We start from the raw sequence: 23,951 nt of genomic DNA, 5'->3' as shown, positions 1-23,951 counted from the left end.
GCGTAGTACTATGTAATAATACTAAGGTTGCCAGTTTGATCCCCGCATGGGCCATTGTGAGCTGCACCCTCCTTAAAAAATAATAATAACTCCACATTTGAGTGGGGAAAAATGGACAAAAAAGGACTCAACAGGAGCACAAACATTGCTGTGCAGCCACTTGGGAGGACAGTTTTGCAGATTCTCAAAATACTAAATAGAACTGCCATCTGACCCGACCACTCTATTGCCGGGTATTATCCAAATGGAAACCACACAACCTGCATGTATGTGTTCACTGTAGCATGAATCAGTCTCCAGAACAACCGCCCAAGTGTCTCTTGACTGGTGAGTGGATGGAAAAGCTAATGTGTATAATAGAATATTATGGGGACACAACAAGGAACCCACCTCTAGTGTCACAGGAACAAGGACAGATCTCAAGTGACCTGTGCTGACTAGTATCTGGACAATACCAAGCTATAGGGACAAAACTTGACCCCTGCTCTGGAAGGGCTCGGGGAGGGGGGGACTTGGGGTAATGGAAATAATTTGTAATTATACCACTATATATTTTTGTCAATATTCATAGAACTACACTTAAGGGTGCATCTTTATATCCTGAGTAAGTCTCAGTAAGCTCATGTGTTAGTCCCTGGGGCAGCTGGAGCAAATGACTGCATGCTGGGTAGCATAGAACAACAGGAATTTACCCTCGCACATTCTGGAGGCTGGACATCTGAGATAAGGTGTCATAAAGGCCATGGGGAGGGTCGTTCCTGCCAGCTCCTGGGAGATCCAGCGTCCCTGGGCTTCTGGCCGCCTCCCTTATTGTGGCTTGTCACATCTCGTGTCTCATAAGGACAATTCTCTTGGGTTTAGAGCTCACCTGAGTAATCCATGATCTCAAGGTCCTTGACAACTACAAAAGCCCTATTTCCAAGTGAGGTCACATTGACAGGTTCTGGGCATTTGGACAACATCTTTTGGGAACCCCCATTCAACTTGCTGCACCTTAACCTTACTGGCCATGTCAGAACACTTGCTCCCAAACATATTACACACAGGAATATTTGGAAACCTAAATGTCATCCATAAATCCTGTGTCTATCTGACCCAATGGTTCCCAACCATAGGTGGTCCTGCCCCCAGGGATGGCTATCACTGCCTGGGACGTCTGTGGTGGTCAGAACGCGTGCTCCTGGCAGGAAGGGGCCAGGGATGCTGCTCAGCACCGCACAGTGCCCAGTGCTGAGGGGGAGACCTGGTCTAGCGTGAATGGTGGGTACCATCAGAATGGGAGCCTGGGCAACCCTGCCTTACCTATGACAGAGTCCAACTTGGGGTGACAACCCTGACAATCTGGCTGTCACTCCCTGAGGGACTGGGTTTTAAATCCTGGGCCAGCATCGCACACACGCACGTGTGAGCACACCCAGGGAGCTGGGGACACCATCCCTTGCCTGCCTCCTGGTGGCCACAACTCCACACATCCGGCTGGCCCCTTCCTCGCTGGATCCTAACATGCAGCCAGGGCTGGATTCCAGAGGGGAGCTGACCTAATTTTGGAAGGAGCCCTCTGGGTCCTGGGGCTCCACTCCGTGGAGTGGGGGCTGGGCCCATGGTGAGCTGGGCCTGAGGTCAGGAAGTGGACATTTAAGGGTGGGAGGAGAGCCAGGATGGAGGCATCCAGCCAGGAGAGTGGACAGGAGGTCTTGTTGGCTTCTTATGTTCTCAGTGGGGAAGGGGTGAAGGGGTCTTGGCACCAGAGTATGGGAATTGAGGGTCAGCAATGGGGCAGGTAGATCTAGGGGCTGGCTGGCTCTGTAGCCCTACGCTTACAATCTGAAGCCACCCACCTGAAACCAGGGATTCCCCACCTATAAGCTGGAGCCTCAACTTGTGACCGGGGATCCTTAACAAACCCTGCAGGTTGGTGAGGAGGATAGAATGCAGGAGAGGATTTTTCACAGGGCTCTCACAAATATTCATAACTACTATCTATGGTTATTCCCATTTGTCACAGTTTACCTTCCCAGAGATCAGGCTGCTTCTTTCAACCCAGCGTGTCATTGCTGGCTGCTCAGTCTTTGCCTTTCATGGTGGTTCATGAAGTAATAGTAGATCTCACTACCAGTGGCCTCATGTTTGATGACATACAGTATTGTTAATTCCCCTTTTAGAGAAATGGGAAAGTGAGGCCAAGACCTCCCACCTGAGGACTTCTGCTGAGAAGAGCTGGGGCCAGTGAGAGTCCCTGGAGAGGCAGAGAACAGCCCCCACGGGGGTCTCAGGCCCCGTGATGCTGGGAAGGGCCCTCCAAATCTGGTTCCATACTGGCTTGCCTGGGTTTGATGCTTGCTACAAACCCTGTGTTGGCAGGACAGACAGCCGGGCAGCCCTAAGACCTGCATTGCCCTGAGCAGATGGTGCTGGAGTCCTTATAGGGTTCTTGGGAGCTCCCAGGCTAGGCACTCAGGTATGAATCCCCGTGCCACCGAGGATGTGAGCAGGTGGTTTCCCCTCTGCAAGTCTCAGTCTGCTCACCTATGATGGGGGCACAGGCGGGGGGACTTGAGAACATTCCATCACCCCAAAAAGCAGCCTATCCCCATCAGCAGTCACTCCCCATCCCCCCTCGCAGCTCTTGGCAACCACTAACCCCCTTAGGATCTCTGGATGTGCCTGCTGTGGATGTTTCACATAAATGGAATCACACTGAGCATCGTGTTTGAGGTGCATCCATGTGATGGCGAGGGGCGCGGCCTCACGCTTTGTCATGGCCACGTGACACTCCAGTGTATGGGCCAGACTGTGTGTGTCCATTACCTGTGGATGGACACTCACATTGTTTCCACTTTTTGGCTGCTGTGAATCCTGCTGCTATCTGTGGACAAGTTCTTGTGTGGACATGAAATTGTTGGGCCATACGGAAACACTGTGTTTAACCTTTTGACTGTTTAATAACATAGCCACATCTTTTCTACACAGGTTCTGGTTTCTCCACATCTTTGTCAATAGTTGTTATTGTCCATTTTTTTAAAATCACAGCCATCCTAGTGGGTATGAAGTTAAACAATTTATTTCTTTTAAACTAACATATCCAAAATTATGTCATTTCACCATGAAATCAGTGTAAGTTACTGTGTTTTTTCATAGTCATTAATGATATACTGATAAATACATTTTTTTTCATGATAAGCCTTTGAAACCCAGTATAGTTTATGGTGCATCTCAGTTTGGGCAGCCATATTACAGGAGCTGAATAGATATATATGGCCAGTGGCTGTTGTACTGGATGGCACAACTCTCATTGCCGAGGGTGCAGTAGTGACTAAGACAGTCCCAGACCCAGACCCAGAGAGCTCCCCGTCTAGTGCCAGAAACAGAAGAAAAATGGGTTAAAAAAAAAAAATTAAAAAAAAAAAAAAAAAAAAAAAAAATATATATATATATATATATATATATAAATGAGACAATATCTGATGGTGACAAGGCAAGGATTAAGAAGAAAACCAGCCTGGAAAGGGGCTATGTTCCAAGGGGTGACCAGGATTGCTTCTTGGAAGAGGTGGCATCTGAGCAGAGATTTCACCTTCAAGGACTTTCTGCAATGGCCACCTGATGTTTCCCAAGTCCCTTCCATATGTTCTACATATCAGGAGAGGATTGTGGGCTCTGTGAAGGAGAGTGGGGCCCCCAGATGCCAAGAAGTTTGGGCATAAGCCAGCAATCAAAAAAAAAAAAAAAAAAAAAAAAAATCACTACCAAAAGGAATTTGAGTTGGGCAGGGTTCCCTCCTTTGGTGTTTTCTCAGAGAGATTGTTTAGAACTGATGTTACTTCTTCCTGAAATATTTGGAAATTTCCCAATGAAATAAGGCTCAAATCTGAGCCTTATTTGTGTTGAAGGACTCCTTGTGGTTAACTGGGCCCAGATTCATAACCAGAGTCAAGCAGCCATTGTTTACAGGGGCCTCTCACCCAAGCTGCATGTTTGCTGTTAGAGAAAATCCAGACTGGGCTGTCAGCCTCCTGCACTGTGCTCCTGGTGGGGTGAGTCAACCCTTACTTATAAGAGAGCTCCTAGGATGGAAGTTTGACCATTAGGACTCAGACTTACACTGTGCAGCTATAGCCCTTTTTGCATCTTAACTGACCAATCAGAATAGTGCTATTTGGATCAAACTGTGATGATTTGGAGTTTTTATTTGCATAGAAATGAGCCAATCAGTGACTAGGGATGGGAAGTTCTCACTGTATAAGTCAGACTCTTGTACTTCTGAGGAATGCATTCTCAGTTTCTACTAAAGATTGCTTTCTCAGTTGGTTGGGAGACCTTTTATTGAGGATTGTCTTTGTTGAAAGGTTTTTCACTGCAGATTTAATTTCTTTGGTAGATATAAGAGTATCCTATTTCCCCGAAAATAAGACCTCGCTAGACAATCAGCTCTAATGTGTCTTTTGGAGCAAAAATTAATATAAGACCCTGTCTTATTTTACTATAAGACCGGGTCTTATCTAACATAACATAAGACTGGGTCTTATATTAATTTTTGCTCCAAAAGATGCATTAGAGCTGATTGTCCGGCTAGGTCTTATTTTCGGGGAAACATGGTATGCAGACAATTTGTTCTTCTTGAGTCTTCATTTTAATGTCTTTCAAGGTGTTAGTCCATTTCAAGTAGGATGTTGAATTTATAGGTGTAGAGCTGTCCCTAGTATTTAATTGTGGGGACAGAGCCCCAGAGAGTAGTTTACAGGCTCTCGGCCTCACGTGAAGGGGTACTGGCTCGGGTGGTGAATGGCCGTCGGTTGTGGCTGATTGGCCGTCGGCTGTGGCCGGTTAGCCAATTGGCCGCTGGTATAACTGCTGCGACTACGGAGGACTGCGAGGATTGCCGAGGAGCCGAGCAGAGCCGAGCAGAGCCGAGCAGAGCCGAGCAGAGCCGAAGAGAGCGGAAGAGGAGAGCCGAGAGAGAGGAACAGAGGAGAGAGTGGAGAAGAGTCGTCGGTCGGTCGGTTGGCGGAAAGGCGGACGGCAGGTCGCACGTCCGGTGAACCCAGCCTCCAGTGAGACCGTGGTGGTGTAGCTCCCCTACCTATGGCTCCGTGGGTGTTCCTTTTCGGCCTCACCATATCCTGCGTTCTTATGTGGGGAGCGGGAGCAGAGACCCCGCAGGCCGCCCCGCCTGAAAGATGGTGCGGCGAGAAGGCCTCCCCGCACGACATTAATCCTTGTAATATCTGCAAGGTCTGTGGTGACGATATCCTTTCTTTCATTCCTGGCATCAGTCATCTTTTTTTCTTGGCCAATCTAGCTAGAGTTTTGTAAAAGTTTTTGGATCTTCTCAGAGAAGAAGTTCTGGTTTCATTGTTTTTCCCTATTCTTTTTCTATTTCCTTGGTTTCTGTTCTGTTCTTTATGATTTCCTTCTCTAAAGGAGTTTTGGGCTGATCCACGTATTTTGATTGGGGCTTGCTGATAAGCTGGTGCAGCTTGTACTCCTACTATCCCCAAAACCACACCAGTCCCCCTTATGTGGGTCATTCCAGAATCTGATGTAACTCAAGGATTGACCCGTCCCCAACAACATGCACAGGAGACACTCATTTTTTCAGTTTTACGGAGTTCACAGCTCATGGACTCAGAACCCCCTTCCTGGAACCCAAATCCGATGTGTCTGCTTCCAGTGTTTTTCACTTTTTGACTGTTGTGAATCAGGAGCTTCACACAAGACAGTTTGTTCTGGCAAAATAATCTATTGCTAAAAAGCAGAAAGGTAGAAAATACGGGCCTGGAACAAGGGAGGTATTTTAAACTCAAGGTGTATTCTGTGAACTTTTTGTTTTTCACCCAAACCACTGTGCGGACAGAGCCAGGAGTGCAGTTTCCAGGCTCTCGGCCTCACGGGGAAAGGTGCTCACTCGGGTAGTAAATGGCCATCAACTGTGATTGGATGGCCATCAGCTGTGGCTAGTTGGCCATCAGCTGTAACCAGTGAGCCACTGGCCACTAATATAACTGCCATGGCTACGCAGAAGATGGTGGCTGAGCTAGCAAGAGCGGCTACCGGTTAGCACGGTGGATTGCAGGTAGCAAGTGAGATTGGTTGGCAGAGAGGTGGACGGCAGGTTGCGGATAGTGTGGCTCCTGCTTCCTGTGTCTCCAACCCAGCCTCCAGCAAGAATATAGTGGTATGACTCCCCTATTTATGGCTCCGTGGGTGTTCCTTTTTGGCCATAAAATGTCCTGCGTTCTTATATGGGGAGTGAGACCAGATACCCTGCATGACACCCTGCATAACAGCACTTTGCTGGGACAGTCCCAGCTCTATTCTGTTTTCATGTGTGGGGACAAAGCCCCGGAGAGCAGTTTTCAGGCTCTCGGCCTCATGTGGAGGGGTGCTGGCTTGGGTAGTAAATGGCCATCAGCTATGGCTAATTGGCTGTCAGCTGTAGCCGGTTAGCCAATTGGCTACTGATATAACTGCCGTGGCTGCGCTGGGGAGTGGGAGTCAGTCAGTTCGCAGAAAAGCGGACAGCAGGTCACACGTCTTGCGAATCAGCCTCCAGTGAGACTATAGTGGTATGACTCCCCTACCTATGGCTCCGTGGGTGTTCCTTTTTGGCCTCAACACATCCTGTATTCTTATGTGGGGAGCAGGAGCAGAGACCCCGCAGGCTGCCCCGCACATCATCCGAGTTCCTTTAGGGTAGACACAGTCAAGCGCACCTCCCTTTCACTCCTGCCCCACAGATGCTTAATCAAGGCTTTTCGCTTTGAATTGGCCACTGGGGGCTACTTTTTGACCCTTGACCTCAACTCAAGGCGGGGTGTCTGCGGAGAGAGGGCCCCCCCCCAGCAGGCATCCTGCTGGGTCCCCCGAGGACTGCACACACCCCACAGCTGTTCTGAGGAGGCCGTTGACGCTCACGACCTCCGACCCCAGCACCAAGCCCCTGCGAGGTCAACACCACAACCTCACCTCCCCACGCCCGCTTTCCGCCCCGCCCCATGACGGGCGTCTCCGTGGGCTAATGGACGAGCCGTATCCACCCCTGGGGCGGGGCCGAGCGCGAACCAATCCCCGCTCGAGCACCCGCCCGGGTCCAAACGGGCCAATCGAAGGCGGCGGTGGGGCGGGAGGTGGGGGCGGGGCATGTCCGTTCCGCCAACGGGCGGGCACGTAAGCACCGCGAGGGGCGGGTCCGCAGCGGTGTGCGGCGGCGCGGCGGCTCAGGGCGGGGGCGGGAGGTAAACAAGATGGCGACGGCATGTCTGGCGCGGAAGGGGGAGGCGGCCCGGGGTGCCCGCGAGTGAGGCGGGGGTGAGGGCTGCAGCGGCGGCGGGGCCGGGCGGCACCGTAGCCGCTTTGCATGGGCTGGGTCCCCACGCCGCCCCGCCTGCTCCACGCGTGCGGCGGCGGCCGCGGCGGGGGAAGCGCAGCCCGGGCCCCGGCGGCCTCGGGAACCTCCGGCCCGGGGCCTACGACCTGCGCCTCCTCGGCCGCCCGGAGCCTCTTGTGGTCCCCGCGCTCCGGGGGCCGCGGCCGACGGCGTTCGGGGCGAAGAGCGAGCGCAGGCTGCCGTTTGGGGCAGGGAGCGCTCGCCGGGCCCGCGCAGCCGCTCGGGGGTCCCAGACCGGCTCCTACGGAAGTTGCTCTCTGTGCCGGGAGGGCCCCGGGCGGCCCCCGGTCCACCCAACGCGCGCCCGGGGCCGTCGGTAGCGGACCGAGCCTCATAGGCTCCTGCCGCTTCTCGGGACGCCCAGGACGGCCGGGCTGCCGCGAGACGTCCCGGTCCCCAGCGAAGCTCGTCTGTCCAGCTTTGGGGGCCCCTGGGCCGGCCGGCCGGCCGCCGCGGGGCTCCGGGCGCGCGCAGTGGCCCGCCGGTAATGGAAGGCTCGGAGAAGACTTGGTTCGGCCGCGTCCGTGTTTGTCCGAGGGTCTAAAGTCCCTGGAGGATGACCTAGCACTTCGCAGCCCCACCGGCCTCTCCAGGGCCCCCGTGGACGCGCCGGCCCTACCCGGAGCTGCCAGGCCGGGTGGCACCCAAACTTGTGACGCTCCTCACCATCGGGTGCCTGGGGCCCGGACCAGGCACGCCTCTTGAACTTACGTTTAGTACAGTCGTTTCTTTTTGAAGAAGGGTTTTCTTTTCTCTTTTTTTTCTTTTGCGTTTTTGTTGACTTTTTTTTTTTTAGCGAAGGGAATTTTTTTGTTGGGGGGGACGGGGGACAAAAAGAAGAACCTCTCACGGGGGAATCCATAAAGGGGATAAGGGACTGCCGGCAGTGGGAGTCGGAGGCCTTGGGTCCAGGATGGATGTGGCAGATCCGCAGCAGCTAGGCATGTTTACAGAGGGCGAGCTGATGTCGGTGGGTATGGACACGTTCATCCACCGTATCGACTCCACCGAGGTCATCTACCAGCCCCGCCGCAAGCGGGCCAAGCTCATTGGCAAGTACCTGATGGGGGATCTGCTGGGGGAAGGGTCCTACGGCAAAGTTAAGGAGGTGCTGGACTCAGAGACGCTGTGCAGGAGAGCTGTCAAAATCCTGAAGAAGAAGAAGTTGCGGAGGATCCCCAATGGGGAGGCCAATGTGAAGAAGTAAGTTTGGGCTTCCTGCGTCGGGGGCACTAGGGTCACCCTCTCTCCCTCCTTCCCTCCCTCCATCTTTCTTTCTCCCTTCCTTCCCTCTCTCCCTCCCTTCTCCATTCCTTAAAAACCTGAGCTGACCAGCCGCCTCTTGCGTCCTCCTTGCCAGGGAAAGTCGTTGGAAACCTGCTTAAGTACTTTCACAAAGTCAGCTAGCTGGTTGCTGCTGGGCGTTGGTGCTTTTGGGCGCCAGTGTCAAAGCCCTCCTCAGCAGGAGTACATCCCTCTCCCCCCTCGCCCTCCCAGCTTTGCCAAAGCACTTAGGTGTCTGGTGGAACCAGCCAGTGCTTGTTTGGCCCTGAGTTTCTGCACGGAAACGGCCTTGGCGGCCAGCAGGTTTTCCGCGCAACGAGCAGCGGGTACTAGCGCCAGGCCAAACGGGATTTGTTTATCCTGTTGGAGGGGAACCCTGCGGTTGCCAAAAATAATTGTTTGCACCGGCTTATCAGTCAGCAGTGGGGGACTTAGCTCGTTCCCGCCGGCCTGGGATATGATAGTAGACGTTCCTGACTGCAGGCCCAGTAACTCCCAGAGGGGAATTGCTTGTGTCTTGATGAACTTTCTACACAAATTTTTTCATGAACCGTCTGCCCCTAGGCATCCTGGATGTGCTGGGATGTGCTCATAGGAGTCCCTCAAGGGTGGCCCTGCCTCCTTCCTCTAGCTGGTCTCAGGACAGGGGGCACCCTTGCTTATCGCTGCGTGATAGGGAGTATCCTGCCGACCCCAGACTCTTCGCAGCCTCCAGAGTCCCAGAAGGGGTTTATCTAACGGGCCAGGTGGCAGGACTGACTGTGACCTTGGCTGGTTCCCACGCCCGTTCTGTAAGTGCCTCTCACCGGCTCTGCTTTCACCCCCTCCTCCTCACCCAGTAAGCCAGCGGAGCTGTTTTCACTGGCTCTGGGACAGCCTGGGGGAGGTGAAATGGGGCATGGAGCAGAGAACTGGGGCCGAACTGACAGGGCTTCTGGTCAGTGTCTGTACTGAGAGCAGCCTGTATGTGGGCTGGGCAGTGGGCAAGGTGGGCCCGTGTTTTGATGAGGCCTTTTTTATAGCCTAGCCTGTGCTCACTGGGAGGTGTGGCCTGTATCCTAGGACCAGTTGGTCAGTTCTCTCTCTGCACAAGCCTCTTATCTGTGAGGTGGACTTTTTGGGTAGTGTCCTGGGGGAGACTGAGGCCTTGAACGACAGAGCCCTCCTGAGGGCCAAGTGAGCCTCACCCTCAAGTTAGAAACCCCCACTGGACTGCTGGCCTCTGAGTCAGGTTTTCTCATTAAGCCAAAAGCGCATGGCGGCAGTGTGGCCCTTGAGCAGCTAGGTTGCCACAGCTGTGGGTTGAGGGCAGTGAGCTCCTACATCCAGAATGTTGTCCCCCTCTGGAAATGAACCCCCTACCTCCCGCTCTCTAGGGCAGCCCTTGTTCTCCTGGCTCCTCTTGGGCTTTATCCCCCATCTGTCCTGGAATGGGCACTGGTCCATCAACGTATTCTGGTGCAGACCATTGATGCCGTGCACCCCAGGCCCCTCAGGAGCAGCACCCCGAGGTAGGAGGGATTCCAGCACCAATTGATCTAACTAGTCACTCAAGCCCACCCTGTTGGCCATTGTAGGGGTGCCTCAGGGTGTAGACCCGACCAGGGCACTGACTGGTGGCAGCAGGGTTGAGCAGGTCCCAGAAGGTCCGCAGACCCCAGCTGCCATGGGGGCAGTGTCAGAGTGGGCGAGGGTCCCCCTTTGCTAAGATGTAATATTCCTGTGATAATGGTAACCCATTCACAGGACACAGTTTATACATGCCAAGGTCAAGTTAGAGGATGTTTCACCCTCAAGAACTTCCCTCCTGCTCTACTGGAGACACAGATGACCAGAACCCGGCTGGAAGGCTATGGAGTGCTGGTGTCCAGCTTCTGTTTTCCTCAAGGGTCAGCCAAGATCCCAAGAACCTCAGGAGACATGGTTGTGTGGTGTCAGGGTTGCATGCAGCTGGGTCCCTCAGTGTCCATGGGAAGAACTGGAGGAGAAACTGAGGCCAGGGAGGCCAGTGGTTTGTGGTCCGCAGCCAACCAGACAGCATAAGGTGTCAGGCGCAGTGCACCGTGCCGGCACGCAGTTTCATCAGTGCAGTGCTGGCTCCGAACTGTCCTGTCCACTGGTGGCAGCTGCGAACTCCTTGCTTAAGCCCCTGCTCCGTTGTACCAAGTCCCTACTTGGAGATGCAGTGGGCCTGCCTCGTGCGGGACTTTGGTGCCCAGGGGAAGGGAAGGGATGTTTAGGCTGCAGGGGAAAAAGGCTCCTTTGTCTGCCAGAGGTTGAATAGACTCCACTTCCAGTCATCTCTCCCAGTGGACTGTCCAGAACCTTCCAGACAAGCTGGCCTCCAAAAAGTTTGGATCAGAGCTTTTTCTTTTTTTTTAGTTGGGGAAGGGGAACAGGACTTCATTGGGGAACAATGTGCGTACTTCTGGGACTTTCTCCAAGTCAAGTTGTTGTTCTTTCAATTTTAGTTGTGGAGGGCGCAGCTCAGCTCCAGGTCCAGTTGCCGTTGTTAGTTGCAGGGGGCAGAGCCCACCATCCCTTGGAGTCAAACCGGCAACCTTGTGGTTGAGAGCCCACTGGCCCATGTGGGAATCGAACTGGCAGCCTTTGGCGTTAGGAGCACGGAGCTCCAACCGCCTGAGCCACCGGGCTGGCCCCAGCTTTTTCTGAAATAACGTTTGCCCAGGTGCTGGGCCAGGTTGGAATGCCCCTCCCTTCACGGGGCTTCCTCCAGGAAGGCACCTGTCCCTTCTCGCTTGTTCTTCCAAAAAGCATCAGGATGTTTAAAAAAAAAAAAAAATCATAATTTTAATATCAACACATCTTCCGTTTTTATTTGTGTTTTCTTACCCTATCCAAGGACTTTTTAATGCAAAGTATAACTCGCCTAAGGATCATTTTTTAAAAATAAGTGTATTTACTTCTTTTTCCAATAGACGGTAGAACTGCACAGATGAAGCTCATAAGAGGCGTCTGCAGGGTTGCCCCCGCTCCCTCTTATCTGGAGGCAGCAGCAGGTAGAGACAGTTCCATACCTGGTGGGCTCACTCTGGGGGACAGGTAGTGAGTGGGTCCAGCCCTGCAGGTTATGGGAAAGCCCCCAGGACAGCTGCATAGACGCTGCACCTCGATTCCACTTTTGGCAAGTTGCCAGAAGTGGCGTTTCTGGGTCATAGGGAGCATGCATGCATTTGATAAGCTGCTGCAGACTGCTGGTCCCCCAGCCTGGCCAGCCCGGCATCCGTGGCATCTCAGTGTCAGGTCACAACCTCTTCACTGTTGAGTATGGTTTCTGGTGAGTGCCCGCCGTCCGTGTCTGGAAAATGATGTAGTGTGATGTGCTTAGCCACCAGGCTGTCCCTTCCCCTTCATTGGTCTGCCCCCTCCCCTTGGTTGGTCTGCCCCCTGTGTGGCCAGGTCCTTGGCAAGGGGTGGTCGCTCTGCGAACGGACACACCGGTGTCCAGGCTGGGTCAGGTAAGGCCTAGACCACCTTCCGCTGATTGGCAGATACTTGGTGCTGAATGGTGAATGGTTGGGATTTTAGCGGTTGGGATTTTAGCACGTCAAGAATCGGAGCCCTGGACTTTGTCAGCTCTCATTCCCATCCTGAGTGGCCTGCCCCCCCCTCAGTATTGGGTAGGATTCCACTGTGAGGCCAGACTGGCTGGCTGCCAGAGGTGACAGCAAGAGGGCACGCTTGTCCACCCTGGCTCACCCCCACTGAGTCTCCTGGCGGCCTCCCTGTCTGCCAGGTCCTTCCCTGACAGAGGGGGGAGTCTGCAACGTGGTGGGAGCATGGGGCACTGGACCAGGGTGCGTGTACAATGTGGCTTCTCGTCCGTGAGTGTCAGGTCACAGCTGAAGCTGCCCTTTACCCCACATCCACCTTGTCGCTGAATTGTAGTTTATCTTCTTTTTTTTCTTTTTTTTTAACATATGACTCCCCCCCCCCCCCCCAATTTGTTGTCCTTTCGATCTTAGTTGTGGAGGGTGCCGTTCAGCTTCAAGTTGTTGCCCTTTCAATCTTAGTTGTGGGCCCTGCAGCTCAGCTCCAGGTCCAGTTGCCGTTGCTAGTTGCAGGGGGCACAGCCCACCATCCCTTGCGGGAGTCGAACCGGCAACCTTGTGGTTCAGAGGATACACTCCAACCAACTGAGCCATCCAGGAGGCAGCTCAGCTCAAGGTGCCGTGTTCAATCTTAGTTGCAGGGGGCAGAGCCCACCTTCCCTTGTGGGAGTCGAGGAATTGAACTGGCAACCTTGTGGTTGAGAGCCCACTGGCCCATGTGGGAATCGAACCGGCAGCCTTCGGAGTTAGGAGCACGGAGCTCTAACCGCCTGAGCCATTGGGCCGACCCTGTAGTTTATCTTAAAATAGTTTTACTGAGGTAAAATTTACGAAACATAAAAATCACCCTATTAATGTGTAATTCAGTGGCATTTAGTACTTTCACAAATTGTGAAACCCTCACCACTATCCAACTCTAGAACATTCCATCACCCGAAAGAAGCCCTGTCCCCATAAGCAGTTACTTCCCACCACCTCCCCCAGCCCCTGACAACCATGAACCCACTTCCTGTCTGTGGATGCGCCTGTTCTGGACATTTCCCATAAGTGGAATCACACACTGTGTGGCCTTGTGTGTCCGGCTTCTCTCATGAGCACCGTGTGTTCAAGGTCCATACATTATGGGAAGTGTCACACCTTCCTGCTTTTCATGGTCAAGAAATGCTCCCATGTGTGGGTGGATCATGTGTTTGTCACCCGATGGGTGTTTGGGTTGTTCTCACTTGTTGCCTATTGGGACTCCTGCTGCTGCAAAAGTGTGTGCAAGTGTTTGTATTGAACTTCACTTGTATCGAATTTCCTCCTGTGGTCTCCCTATCCCTCTGAAAGCCCCTTGCCACATGTTTAGAAGCCTCAGCAGAGGGGTTCTTGCGCAGTGTCCCTCTGCCATCGGCCCGGGCCTGCCCATCTGGAGGGAAGCAGGGTAGGGTGTTTCCCTGGCAGTGGCTGTGGCCTGCCCTCTCTCTCCTGGCTGTCCCCACATGTTTCTGGCTGACCACGGAGGCAGCCACTTTCCACTCCTCTGCAGGTGTGAATGGCTTTATGATCTGGCTCTTCAGTTTTTCTAGGAGTGAACATCGAGGCACTGAAGTTGGGCAGTGCCTGCGGGCAGGTCCTGAGAAGCAGAAGTAGCCTCCCCGACCCGGAAGGCCCTGCTTCCTCCTGCGCTTCCTGTGTCCTGGCTGGGTGCTTGGCTTTTCCTTTCTCTTTAAACATTGTTCTCGTTTTCTGGCCAGAGACACACAGTGGTAGAAGCCCTTCTGTGCCCCCTGAGGTCACTGCAGCACCAGTTTTGGTGGCCGCCTCCTGCGTTCTCTCTCAGCTCAGGTAGTGTTGATCGCACATCTGGTCTGCACACACGATCCTGCCGCCACCAGTGACACGTGGTTCCTGCTGCACGTCTCTGAGAGGTGGACAGTATGTCTGCTCTTTCCTGGTATAAGTGCTGGGACTTGTGTTTACACAGAATGCTCTGATCCAGTTGCTGGACAAATGAACGCCCCTCCCCCCCCGCCCCCACGACCCCCAGTGGATCAGCCTCGTTAAGTTAAGCTCGTGGGCCTCTTTGTCTCACTGCTGAGGACAGGCCAGCATCATGTGCTTTGTGACAGAATTCACCCTGATGGTGACCGTGGGCAGAGGGGGGCATGGCCCGGGAGATGGGCCTGGGCCCAGGTTATCTCGAGACATGGAATGTAGAGCCGTGGGGCTCATCCTCTTACCAGTAAGGACCTGGGGTGCCCACTCCTGCTGCAGCCGTGTGGCCTTGTGGGCAGTCTGTGCCACGTTTAGGAAGGTACGCCTGGGCTTGGACAGTCACCTCCTCCAGTCGCTTCCCAGTCCTGCTGCCTCTGTGCCCAAGGAGCCCGTGTCCCCTATGGATGGACAAGTGGGTGGCTTCCACCCTAGGGCTTCTGCGTGGTGCTGCCGTGCATGGCCGAGTAGGTTTCTGTGGTGATGTGGCTTCAATCCTGGGCACATACCTGGAGTGGAATTGCTGGGTCTCCTAGTAACTGTTTAGCTTTCCGAGGAGCTGCCGGCCCTCAGCTGTGCGGGCCTTCTCCTGCTCAGACTCTTGGAGAGGTGACACATGGAAGGCCATCTGCAGAGCAGGTAGCGCTGTGCCCTTGTCACAGGCTGGTATGTGTGGTTGGTGCTAGGTGGGCAGGGCGGCCCTGGTGTCCATTCCGGCAGGGCTGATGGGGCCGCCTTCTCCCCCGCTCCTTCCTGGAGCAGCTGAGGTCTTCAGGCCCCTTCTGGGCAGGGCCCCGTCTCAGGTGCCGTGCTGTGAGCCCCGCTGCGCACCAGTAGGCGCCTACGCCCCCCTCACTCTGCTGTCCCTGTGTGTGGTCTCTTGTGAAACCGTGCACCCTCAGATGAAGTGCATAACACGTCCTGATCATGGGTCCCCGTCCAGGCCATTCAGCGGGCCGTGTGCAGACGGCACGGCAGAAGGGGCAATGGCAGTGCCTCCCGGTTCTCCCTGCGCCTCAGAGCTGGTGTGCCCTCTGCATGGCATCCGAGGGCGAGCTCCATGTGCCACCGCGCAGAGGGCTCGGCTGACACTGTCCTCTCTCCAGGGAAATCCAGCTACTGCGGAGGCTGCGGCACAAAAACGTCATCCAGCTGGTGGATGTGCTGTACAATGAGGAGAAACAGAAGATATATCCTTTGGGGCTGGGGTCGGGGGGGCATGGGCCATGACACCCACGTGTCTTTTCCCAGTTATTCTGAAGCTAGCTGGAGTCACCCCAGAGCCCAAGTGGGAGTCCGGGGTCTGGAGAGAAGATGCTTTCCGGCCTCAATCTGGGTGTTTGGGGGTACCCCATGGCAGGCACTCCCCTGCTTCTGGCATTTGGGCCTCGCCTGCAGGGGTGAGAGGTGTGTCACTGGAGGAACACTGGAGTGTCCTCGGCCTTTGCCCTTTATTGAGGGGGACAGCTCTCTCTCTCCAGGACATGTGGCCGTGGTGGTCTCCAGCTCCCAGAAGCAGGTACTCTGAGAGACCCCTGTCCTTCCACAGAGAGGCTGGTGCAGTGATGGGGTTACCAGCACGCAATTTCTCTCTTTGCACGTCTCAAGGCTGCCCCGGTGGACGCGCAGCTGGTTTGGGGGGCTTCGGCCTGACCGTGGGCTGCCCGTACCAGTCCTGTGACCTTGCCCCTGCAGCCTCTCTCCCACTGGCCTAAGACACACGGCCACTTCAGCTCTCCTGGCCTGGCTGCCCTGGTCTCCCATCGCCACCACCTTCCAAGGCCTTCTTCCCACCTGTCCCCACCAACACCTGTCCATCTGTTCCCCAGGGTCAGTCACTGCCCGGGGTGGGAGTCTCTGCCGAGCTGTGGTTTCCTTAGCCCCGCACGTATATGGTGATGGAGTACTGCGTGTGTGGCATGCAGGAGATGCTGGACAGTGTGCCGGAGAAGCGCTTCCCCGTGTGCCAGGCTCACGGGTGCGTGTCCTTCCATTCTGCTGGGCCACCTGCAGACCCTCCCACCAGCTTCGAGGAGTCAGCCCTGTGTTCCAACAGCTTTTTCTGATTATCAGTTAAATGAAGGCTCAAGTGTACTTTAAGACCTCTTCGGAGCTTGGGGGAATTGGTTTGTGTTACCCCCAACTGGCACCCCGCTCTCTGCGCACCCCCCTGCTCCGGTATGCCTGCTCCTGAGGCTTTGAGATCCCCTGGTCCTTGGAAGCCCCTGACAGTGGCCTATGCTGCTACTGCTGGCTGGCCGGACCCCCTGGGGAGTCCCCCCAGCCGAGTGCCACCCCCCCCCACATTGCTGCAGGACCAGCTGGCCTATGGTGTGAGTGCAGGGGATGCCGGCGGGGTAAGCCTGGGTCCCTGGTTCCAGGGAGGGCTCCAGGGCGGCTACGTGGCCATATCCAGGCCAGAGCTGCGTGTACGTGTGTGTCACATGGCCCTTGAGCAGATGGGAAGCATAATGAAGTGCTGCCTGGTCAGGAGAGACAAGTGGGGGGCCAGGGGCCCAGAAGCAGCTTAGCCTTGCCGGTGGCCCCTGGTTCTCTGACAGGCTGCTGTCCTGTCCCTTCTGTTTGCCCAGCCTCAATGGCTCCCATGCTGTGGCCTCCTGTCTTGGGTCCCTCTGGGTGACCCCAGGCCGCCACTGTCCCCACAGGTACTTCTGCCAGCTGGTGGACGGCCTGGAGTACCTGCACAGCCAGGGCATTGTGCACAAGGACATCAAGCCTGGCAACCTGCTGCTCACCACTGGCGGCACGCTGAAGATATCCGACCTGGGTGTGGCCGAGGTAGGCCACTGCCCGCACTGCTTCGGGCCAGCGCTCCCTGAGTGCCGTTCCTCAGTGCCCCCGTCCCCCCCCTTCCACAGGCCCTGCACCCATTCGCTGAGGATGACACGTGCTGTACGAGCCAGGGCTCCCCTGCGTTCCAGCCACCAGAAATCGCCAATGGCTTGGACACCTTCTCTGGCTTCAAGGTGGACATCTGGTCGGCTGGGGTCACGCTGTAAGTGCCTGTGGGCCCTGGTCCTCTCATGCCACACCAGGGCCCCTCCTTTGCCCACCTTGCTCAGGCTCCAGGCTTCCAGGACCTGCCCCTCCTGGCGGGTCCCCCAGACAACCCACAATTGTGGGGAGGCTGGAGTGCGGGGCGGCTGTGGAGTCAGTTAGCCCCTACAAGTGGAAGTGAGGGCTGCCCCCCCTCAGTTGTCCAGGGTCCCACTCGTCTCCATTCTCACTGGCTGACACCTGGCCACACTCATCTTGTGGTGAGTTCTGTCTGGATGCTTTATACTGAGAATTCTCAGACGTGCATGTTGAAAATGTTGCTCTCGGCCCACTGCTGTGTGCCCCCCACCCCATCCTGCTGTGTCCCGAGTTGGGCTGTCTGGCCATCAGGGTGCGTCTCTGAGCACTTCTACGTAAGCAGCGCTGAGCGGGCTTCAGAGTTCTCTGGAACCCTGTTCATTCTTGAGGTTGACACTCATGCTGCAGGCTTGCGGGCACAGTCCCCAGGTCCAGAACCTTCCATCCACCCCTGCATCAGGGCAGCCGCCAGCATGGGCATTTGTATTCATATAGCATGTGACCCACCCTTTTAAAGTGTAAAACACCAGTGGTTTGTGGTATTTTCAGTGGTGGAGCCACCACCCTTTATTCCAGAACATTCCTATCCCCCAAAACAAGGCCCTGTAGGTGAGGGTGGTTTGAGGCTTCTGTGCCAGGGTGGTTCTGGGCCAGGGCCATAGGATGGGCCCTGACTGACCAGCCTCTGCCCTTTCCCTCGGGGCAAAGCTACAACATCACGACAGGCCTGTACCCTTTCGAGGGGGACAACATCTATAAGTTGTTCGAGAACATTGGGAAGGGGGACTACACCATCCCAGGAGACTGTGGCCCCCCGCTCTCGGACCTGCTGAAAGGTGAGGACCTCAGGACAGCGACTGGCCGTGGGCCCTGGGGAGGGCCAGGATGTGGGTGTGTGCCAAGGGTGGGCTGCCATCGGGCAGTGGGGGTCCTCTTTGCAGGCCTCCACCCTGCCTTTGTTCCCAATACTTCCCACTGCTGATGGGGGGCGGGGGGCACGATGCCTAGTGGGGTGTGGAAAGTGGCTGGGGCCAGGGAGGACTGACACCTCAAGGCTGAGCCTTGTGCTCCACCACCTGCTCTGGGCCTTAGTTCACCTGCTCTGACCACCCTCCCACCCCCCATGCTTCCCGTCCCAATAGCAGCGGTGACCTCAGCCCACTTGCTGGGTGGTGAGCTTCCTGCTGTATTTCCTGGCGGGTGCAGCAGGTGGCGCTGTCCAGCCACAGTGCTGTGGGCCAGGTGTAGACAGATAGGTGGGAGCCCAGCTGGTGTCTGTCCTGAGGTTGACTAGAGTCTGGATGAGACAGTTTATTAGGATGTCTCACATCCAGTGTCTGCCCAATGTGTGACCGGTGTTTAGTATTTATCAGTGCAATACTGTCTCAGTTTCTTTTCCTGCCCTTAGTCAGGCTCTGGTATGTGATTGACCTTGTACTCGTCTGCATTGGACACTTGATCAGTGCTTAGACTTCCAACGTACATCTGGAAAGGGTCGTGTCATATTCCCAAACCTCCCAAACACGCCTCAGAGTTTCCTAGCAGCTGAGTCAAGCTGGTTCTTGGGTGTGACAACGCTCGGCCTGGAGGCTCTGCCTGTCAGTCAGGGTAGATAGGCCATGTCCCATGAGTCATAGAGCTGCCCTGGCTCTGAGCGCTGTGTCTCAGAACCCCCAGGCACGCTGGGAGGGGATGTTGCTGGCAGCTGTGCCACGGTGTGGATAGCTGAGGATGGGAAGCAGAGGCCGGCAGGCACCCCCAGCCCCCCGAGCAGTGAGGCCACCACCATGATTGCACCCCCACACACACACACGCCCACAGCCATTCAGACCTCAGCTCCCAAAATTGATGCAATTTCCTGAGAATGAAGTCACCCTCTTGTGGGTGGTGTAAAGAGCTCAGAGCTGTACCCCATCCCCTCCTGTGTGTCATGCTCACTTAGGAGGGACGAGTCTGTCCTGCGGCCTAAGTGTGTGCCACGGTCAGGTCTTGCCCCTTCCGAGTGAGTGTCATGTGAATACCACTGTCTCGGGCCGCGGGGTCCTGTCTGGATACCATGGGTCACTGGCTGGGCACTGGCAGTGGGCGGCCCCATACTTCCTCCCCTTGGATCGTGTGGACAGCAGGTCCAGCCCTGTGGGGTGAGGCTGGTCCTGCCCGGCTTGCTTTGGTCTCCTGTGGAAGGCGGTCTCCCCCTGCTTGTCTTCCCAGCCATACTGCCCATGGTTCTGCAGTTTTCCACAGGTGGCCGTGGTGCCTGGATGGCTCTTCGTGTCCCAACAGGACAGTGTCCTGGGGCTGCAAGTACCGTGTCCACATGGCTCCAGGCCCAGCACAGCTGGACAGGGGCAGGCAGGGCTGGGGCCCAATGCTGACCCTCCCATGGTCTCTCCATCAGGGATGCTGGAATACGAGCCGGCCAAGAGGTTTTCCATACAGCAGATCAGGCAGCACAGGTGAGTGTCCCCAAGGGGCCTGCGTGGGGAACTGGGTGCCACGGGCCATCCTGATGTGCTGGCTTCTGCAGCTGGTTCCGGAAGAAGCACCCGCCAGCCGAGGAGCTGGTGCCCATCCCGCCGAGCGCGGACTGCAAGGACCGTTGGCGCAGCATGACTGTGGTACCCTATCTGGAGGACCTGCACGGCTGTGCCGACGACGAAGGGGATGAGGACCTCTTTGACATCGAGGACGACATCATCTACACTCAGGACTTCACAGTGCCCGGTGAGTCTGGCGGCTGCAGTGACTTGCAGCCCGGCCTCAACATCCTCAATGTCTTCGAGTCCTCATGGCAGGTCTATCCATGCTGGCACAGACCAGCCCAGCAGACCAGCAGGAGCAGGTGGGGACCCAGAGGGCAGAGGCTGCCCAGCCCTCTGCGTTCGTTCCTCGGACTGCAAACTGCATCCTGCTGGGTGGTGAGCGAGGGCGGAGGCCCCTCTGATGGCCCGCCACCCACCCTGACATGCGGCCTTGCTTCCCCAGGTGGCGAGGAGGCATCTGAGGCAGGGCTTAGAGAGGAGCGAGGCACCCGGCACCGCCCGTGCTCACACCTTTCTGCAGAGGAAGCTGAGGTCGGGGGCGTGCAGGGGCTCGAGCAGGCGCCACAGGCCCTAGTGTAGCTGCCCTTCCCGTGGCCTGGCTCCACGTTGTGCCCCTGCGGGCCCTCGCTGAGCCTTCCCCGGAATCTGAGGGAGGCAGGGCAGCTCCCCCGTTGCTGGATGTGTCCCTCCACAGCACCCACAGCTCTGTTCTGTTGGGGGACCAGTTACGCAGGCCCCGTCATAAAGGTTTGCCAGATGTGTGTGCCGGTGGTGGTTGCGTCCCATCCCCAGCTCGTCAGCTGGGTGCTGGGTTTTGCTGTAGAGAGAACCAGCGTGCCACGGTGGCCTGCGGGGTGGGTGGGGCCCCTGGGAGCTGTGTCCCACTATCCTGGGGTCTGTGGTGCCTGTTGCCAGTCACAGGGTCAGCCTGGATCAGCGGGAGGTGATATGTGTGTGTGGTGCCCTGGCCCTGGGGTCCCTGGCTGCACTCCAGTCCTGGATCTGAGGCCTCCTGAAGCCTCCATCCCCTCCACAGAACAGGGGTGAGATGTTCTGCCTCTCAGAGGCACTGGGTCCTGTGACAGATGACAGGTACCTAGCTGTCACCCTTGCCGGCAGGTTGCCTGTTGTCCGAGCAAGGCGGAGTGAAGACCCTGCCAGGCCCCCAGAGCTGTCCCCCAAGCACCCCTTGAGCCATGAGAGATCCAGGGGTGGCCTTTCCTGGGAGGGGATCCCCAGCTTTGGAATGTCCTCTGCTCCAGAAGTGGGGTAGTCCAGTTTCGAGGTTGGGCCGCCACTTTTCTCTGACGTGTTCATGAGTCAGTGGTGGCCTGTGTTGGGGTGGAGACCCCTGCTACTCTGGTCCCAGTCATGGGTCACCCTAGGAGGCTCTCGGCGGCTTGGCCTTGGCCTCTCTGGACTGTCTCCACTGTGGGAGTCCTGCCACCCACCCTGAGAGCTGGGCCTTGGGCTGGGTGTGACTGGTCAGGGGCTGCTGGCACGGTGCCTTGAGGGTGGATGGGGCAGACCCTGGACCTGCTGGCCATCCCCCCACCACTGACAGTGCTGATGGGCTTTGGGTGGTCCATGCAGAGACCCCTGTGTGCTCTGTCCAGCAGGATCCTGTGAGCACGGATGAGCTCTGATCTGGCACATGTGGGTGGGCATGGCAAGGTTTAGAAACCGCCGAGTCAGGCCCTGGATGCCCTTGGTGGGCGGGGGGGGGAGGCTATAGCTTAGAGCAGTTTCCTGCCAATGTCGTAGGAAGGTGGGCTGCATGGCTGAGCTGCGTGGGCTCCTGGTGGTGCAGCGGAAGATGGGGCCCTCCCTGCATACCCTCCTCTCCCCCCACTTCAATGAGCACTGGAGCATAGGCACACGTGCACAGCCCCAGGCTTGTGGGTCCCCGGATGCTGGTGAGGGTGGAGGTGGGGGCACAGTAGGCCCCCAGCCCTGATCCCTTCAGCGCATGCCTGGTACGGGGAGCCGGCGGGCTATTTCAGGAGCGATGGCACATCTCACACACCTGGCCTGAGCCCAGTCCCACAGGGCCCAGCAAGGTGTGGATCAGAACAGGTGAGAAGGCCGAGTCTCCAGCCCCGCACCCCGGATCCCCAGCCTTCAAGTGCCTGGGCCCCACCAACCAGCTCTGAGGCCTGCCTTCCCTCTCCTTGGGTTAGGGCCCCTGGAGGCAGGACCTGGGTGGGACAGGTGGGGTGATGCCTGGGGAGTGGGGCAGCCCGGGAGGGGTTAGTATTGGGCCCCCATCAGCCCGCACCGCCCTCTTGCTCCTAGGACAGGTCCCAGAGGAGGAGGCTGGGCAGAATGGACAGAGCCGAGGCCTGCCCAAAGCCGTGTGCATGAATGGCACCGAATCGGCCCAGCTGAGCACCAAATCGAGAGCGGAGCGCCGGGCCAGTGCCGCCTCCAATCCCCCCCGCAAGGCCTGCTCCGCCAGCAGCAAGAGCCGCAGGCTTTCGGCCTGCAAGCAGCAGTGAGGGCAGCTACCTGCAGGTAGGCCACAGCACGGATGGCAGGAGTGGGTGGGGGTGTACCATGGGCATTGCCCGTGCTTGGCCAAGTCACTGTCATGTCCCATACTGGCCACAGCTAGTTCCGCCCTTCGAAGTCCTGTCAGTCTGCTATCACCGCCATCAGGCTTGGGGTCGAGGGCAGAGGAGGTCACTTCCTGCAGGATACTGGCCATTTGGGAGGCAGGCTGGGGCCTGTGTGCAGGAGGGCCCCAGGGGCTCACTCTGCCTGAGATGCAGGCTGCTGCCTGGAGGGATTGCTGGATTTGGAGGTGGCTGCTTGGCAGGAGGCTGGGAGGGGCCAGGGTCTGGCTGAGGCTGTCATCCTGGCCGCTGCATGGCCCTCTCCCTGCTTGCCCCTCCCACCCCTGCCTGCCCCAGTCCTGGAACCGGTGGGATCAGGCCACAGACAGGTCTCACAGTGCCTGCTCAGGGTGTGGGCAGTGGACTGTGGGCCTGGGTAGCAGCTCCCCTGCCCAGCTGCAGCCCCACTGAAGGTCATGTTTCATCCCGCTGGGCAGTGTGCAACTCTCAGCATAGACTTCCTGGCCTCTCAAGACTTGACAGCCCCATGAGCCTCGGCCTGTTTCCTTGGCAGTACCAGTGGGCCCCAGGGTGGCGCCTACCTCCCAGGATGCAGAGCATTTGCTGGTCCAGGACTGACACACTGTCCCATCTGCAGCCCATCTCCAGGAGCCTTGGGCACGTGCCACGGTCCAGGTTCTACGGCCCAGGTCCTCCTCAGCCTTCCCACCGCCTGCTGGCCCATCTCCGGCCGCCCAGGAAGGCTGCAGCCACACCCTCCGTGCCGACCACCCCTTGGGAAACGGGGATCCTAGAGGGCTGTGGCTGGGGGACAGCAGGGACTGGGGTCTTGGCCTCCCCACTCTCATGGGCAGTGGACACGACCTCCTGTTGACTGCAATCCTGTGCTGAGCCCCTCTCCCTGGCCAAGGGAGGAGGGCAAGGCTGGGCCATGGGCCCCGCGGAGCCCTCGCCATGCACTTTACGTTTAGACTACTGGTTCTTGCCCTGACTTCTCTTTACTTTGCTACATGTTAGCGCCTCCCACACCTAGTGATGTGTTCCAACTGGAGCCGCGCTGGGGTGGACAGGCCTGCCCACAGAGATGCATGCCCAGTGCCCATGGGAGCCAGGTGGCTGCCTTGTTTTTGTTTGGTTGGTTCTTTTTTCTTTTTTTTTTTAAGAAAATAAAAACAGGTGGATTTGAGCTGTGATTGTGAGGGGTGTTTTGGAATTGTTGGGTAGCAGGATGTGCTGTCAGGTGAGGCATCTGAGTCTGAGCCGGGACCTCTCCATGGACCCCATAGCACAGGGACTGGCTGCAGTCTGAGGTTTAGTGGTGGTGCGTTGGGAGACCTGGGCGCCTGAGGCGGGTTTGCCTTGGGCCACACTGGCCTTTGCTGTTCTCCCAGTGGTGACCCTGCCTCTCCAAAGCCTCAGCTCAGGTCCAGGGTCTACTGTTCCACAGTGCAGGGACCAGGGCCTGACAGTGGGATGCTGGCCCTTTCCCCCAAGGCCTCTGTGCACTTGAGTCCCCAGA

General features: G+C 56.8%; 1 protein-coding gene across 11 annotated transcripts; it reads left to right on the top strand.

Moving 5' to 3' along the window:
* Positions 1–7,223: 7,223 nt before the first annotated feature.
* STK11 (serine/threonine kinase 11) lies at positions 7,224–23,618 on the top strand. 11 transcript variants are annotated; one of them, XR_012497977.2, is made up of 10 exons: positions 7,224–8,590; positions 15,324–15,407; positions 16,106–16,195; positions 16,884–17,016; positions 17,097–17,233; positions 18,022–18,149; positions 19,712–19,769; positions 19,841–21,932; positions 22,152–22,370; positions 23,070–23,618. XR_012497977.2 is itself a non-coding variant. In XM_019744098.3 (10 exons), exons 1-10 carry the CDS (start codon positions 8,301–8,303, stop codon positions 23,224–23,226), a joined length of 1,488 nt encoding a protein of 495 aa, XP_019599657.1. In that variant the 5' UTR covers positions 7,225–8,300; the 3' UTR covers positions 23,227–23,618. The 11 variants fall into 11 exon arrangements, 7 of the variants coding, with proteins under 7 accessions (XP_019599657.1, XP_019599656.2, XP_019599659.1 ...); XR_012497975.2 differs by having other exon boundaries at positions 19,841–22,031; positions 22,157–22,370; XR_012497973.2 differs by having other exon boundaries at positions 19,841–20,899; positions 22,909–23,587.
* Positions 23,619–23,951: the final 333 nt, after the last annotated feature.

This window comes from Rhinolophus sinicus, chromosome 15 (assembly GCF_057876585.1).
Source record: "Rhinolophus sinicus isolate RSI-liver-muscle chromosome 15, RSI-T2T, whole genome shotgun sequence".
Taxonomy (NCBI): Eukaryota; Metazoa; Chordata; class Mammalia; order Chiroptera; family Rhinolophidae; genus Rhinolophus; species Rhinolophus sinicus.
Note: the sequence above shows the minus strand (reverse complement) of the source record. Positions and strands in the feature narration are given on the sequence as shown.

Coding starts and splice junctions, on each gene's coding strand:
- STK11 (XM_019744097.3), top strand. CDS start 8,301: ATGGATGTGGCAGATCCGCAGCAGCTAGGCATGTTTACAGAGGGCGAG. Junction 8,591..15,323: donor GGGGAGGCCAATGTGAAGAA/GTAAGTTTGGGC, acceptor TCCTCTCTCCAG/GGAAATCCAGCTACTGCGGA. Junction 17,017..17,096: donor CCGACCTGGGTGTGGCCGAG/GTAGGCCACTGC, acceptor CCCCTTCCACAG/GCCCTGCACCCATTCGCTGA.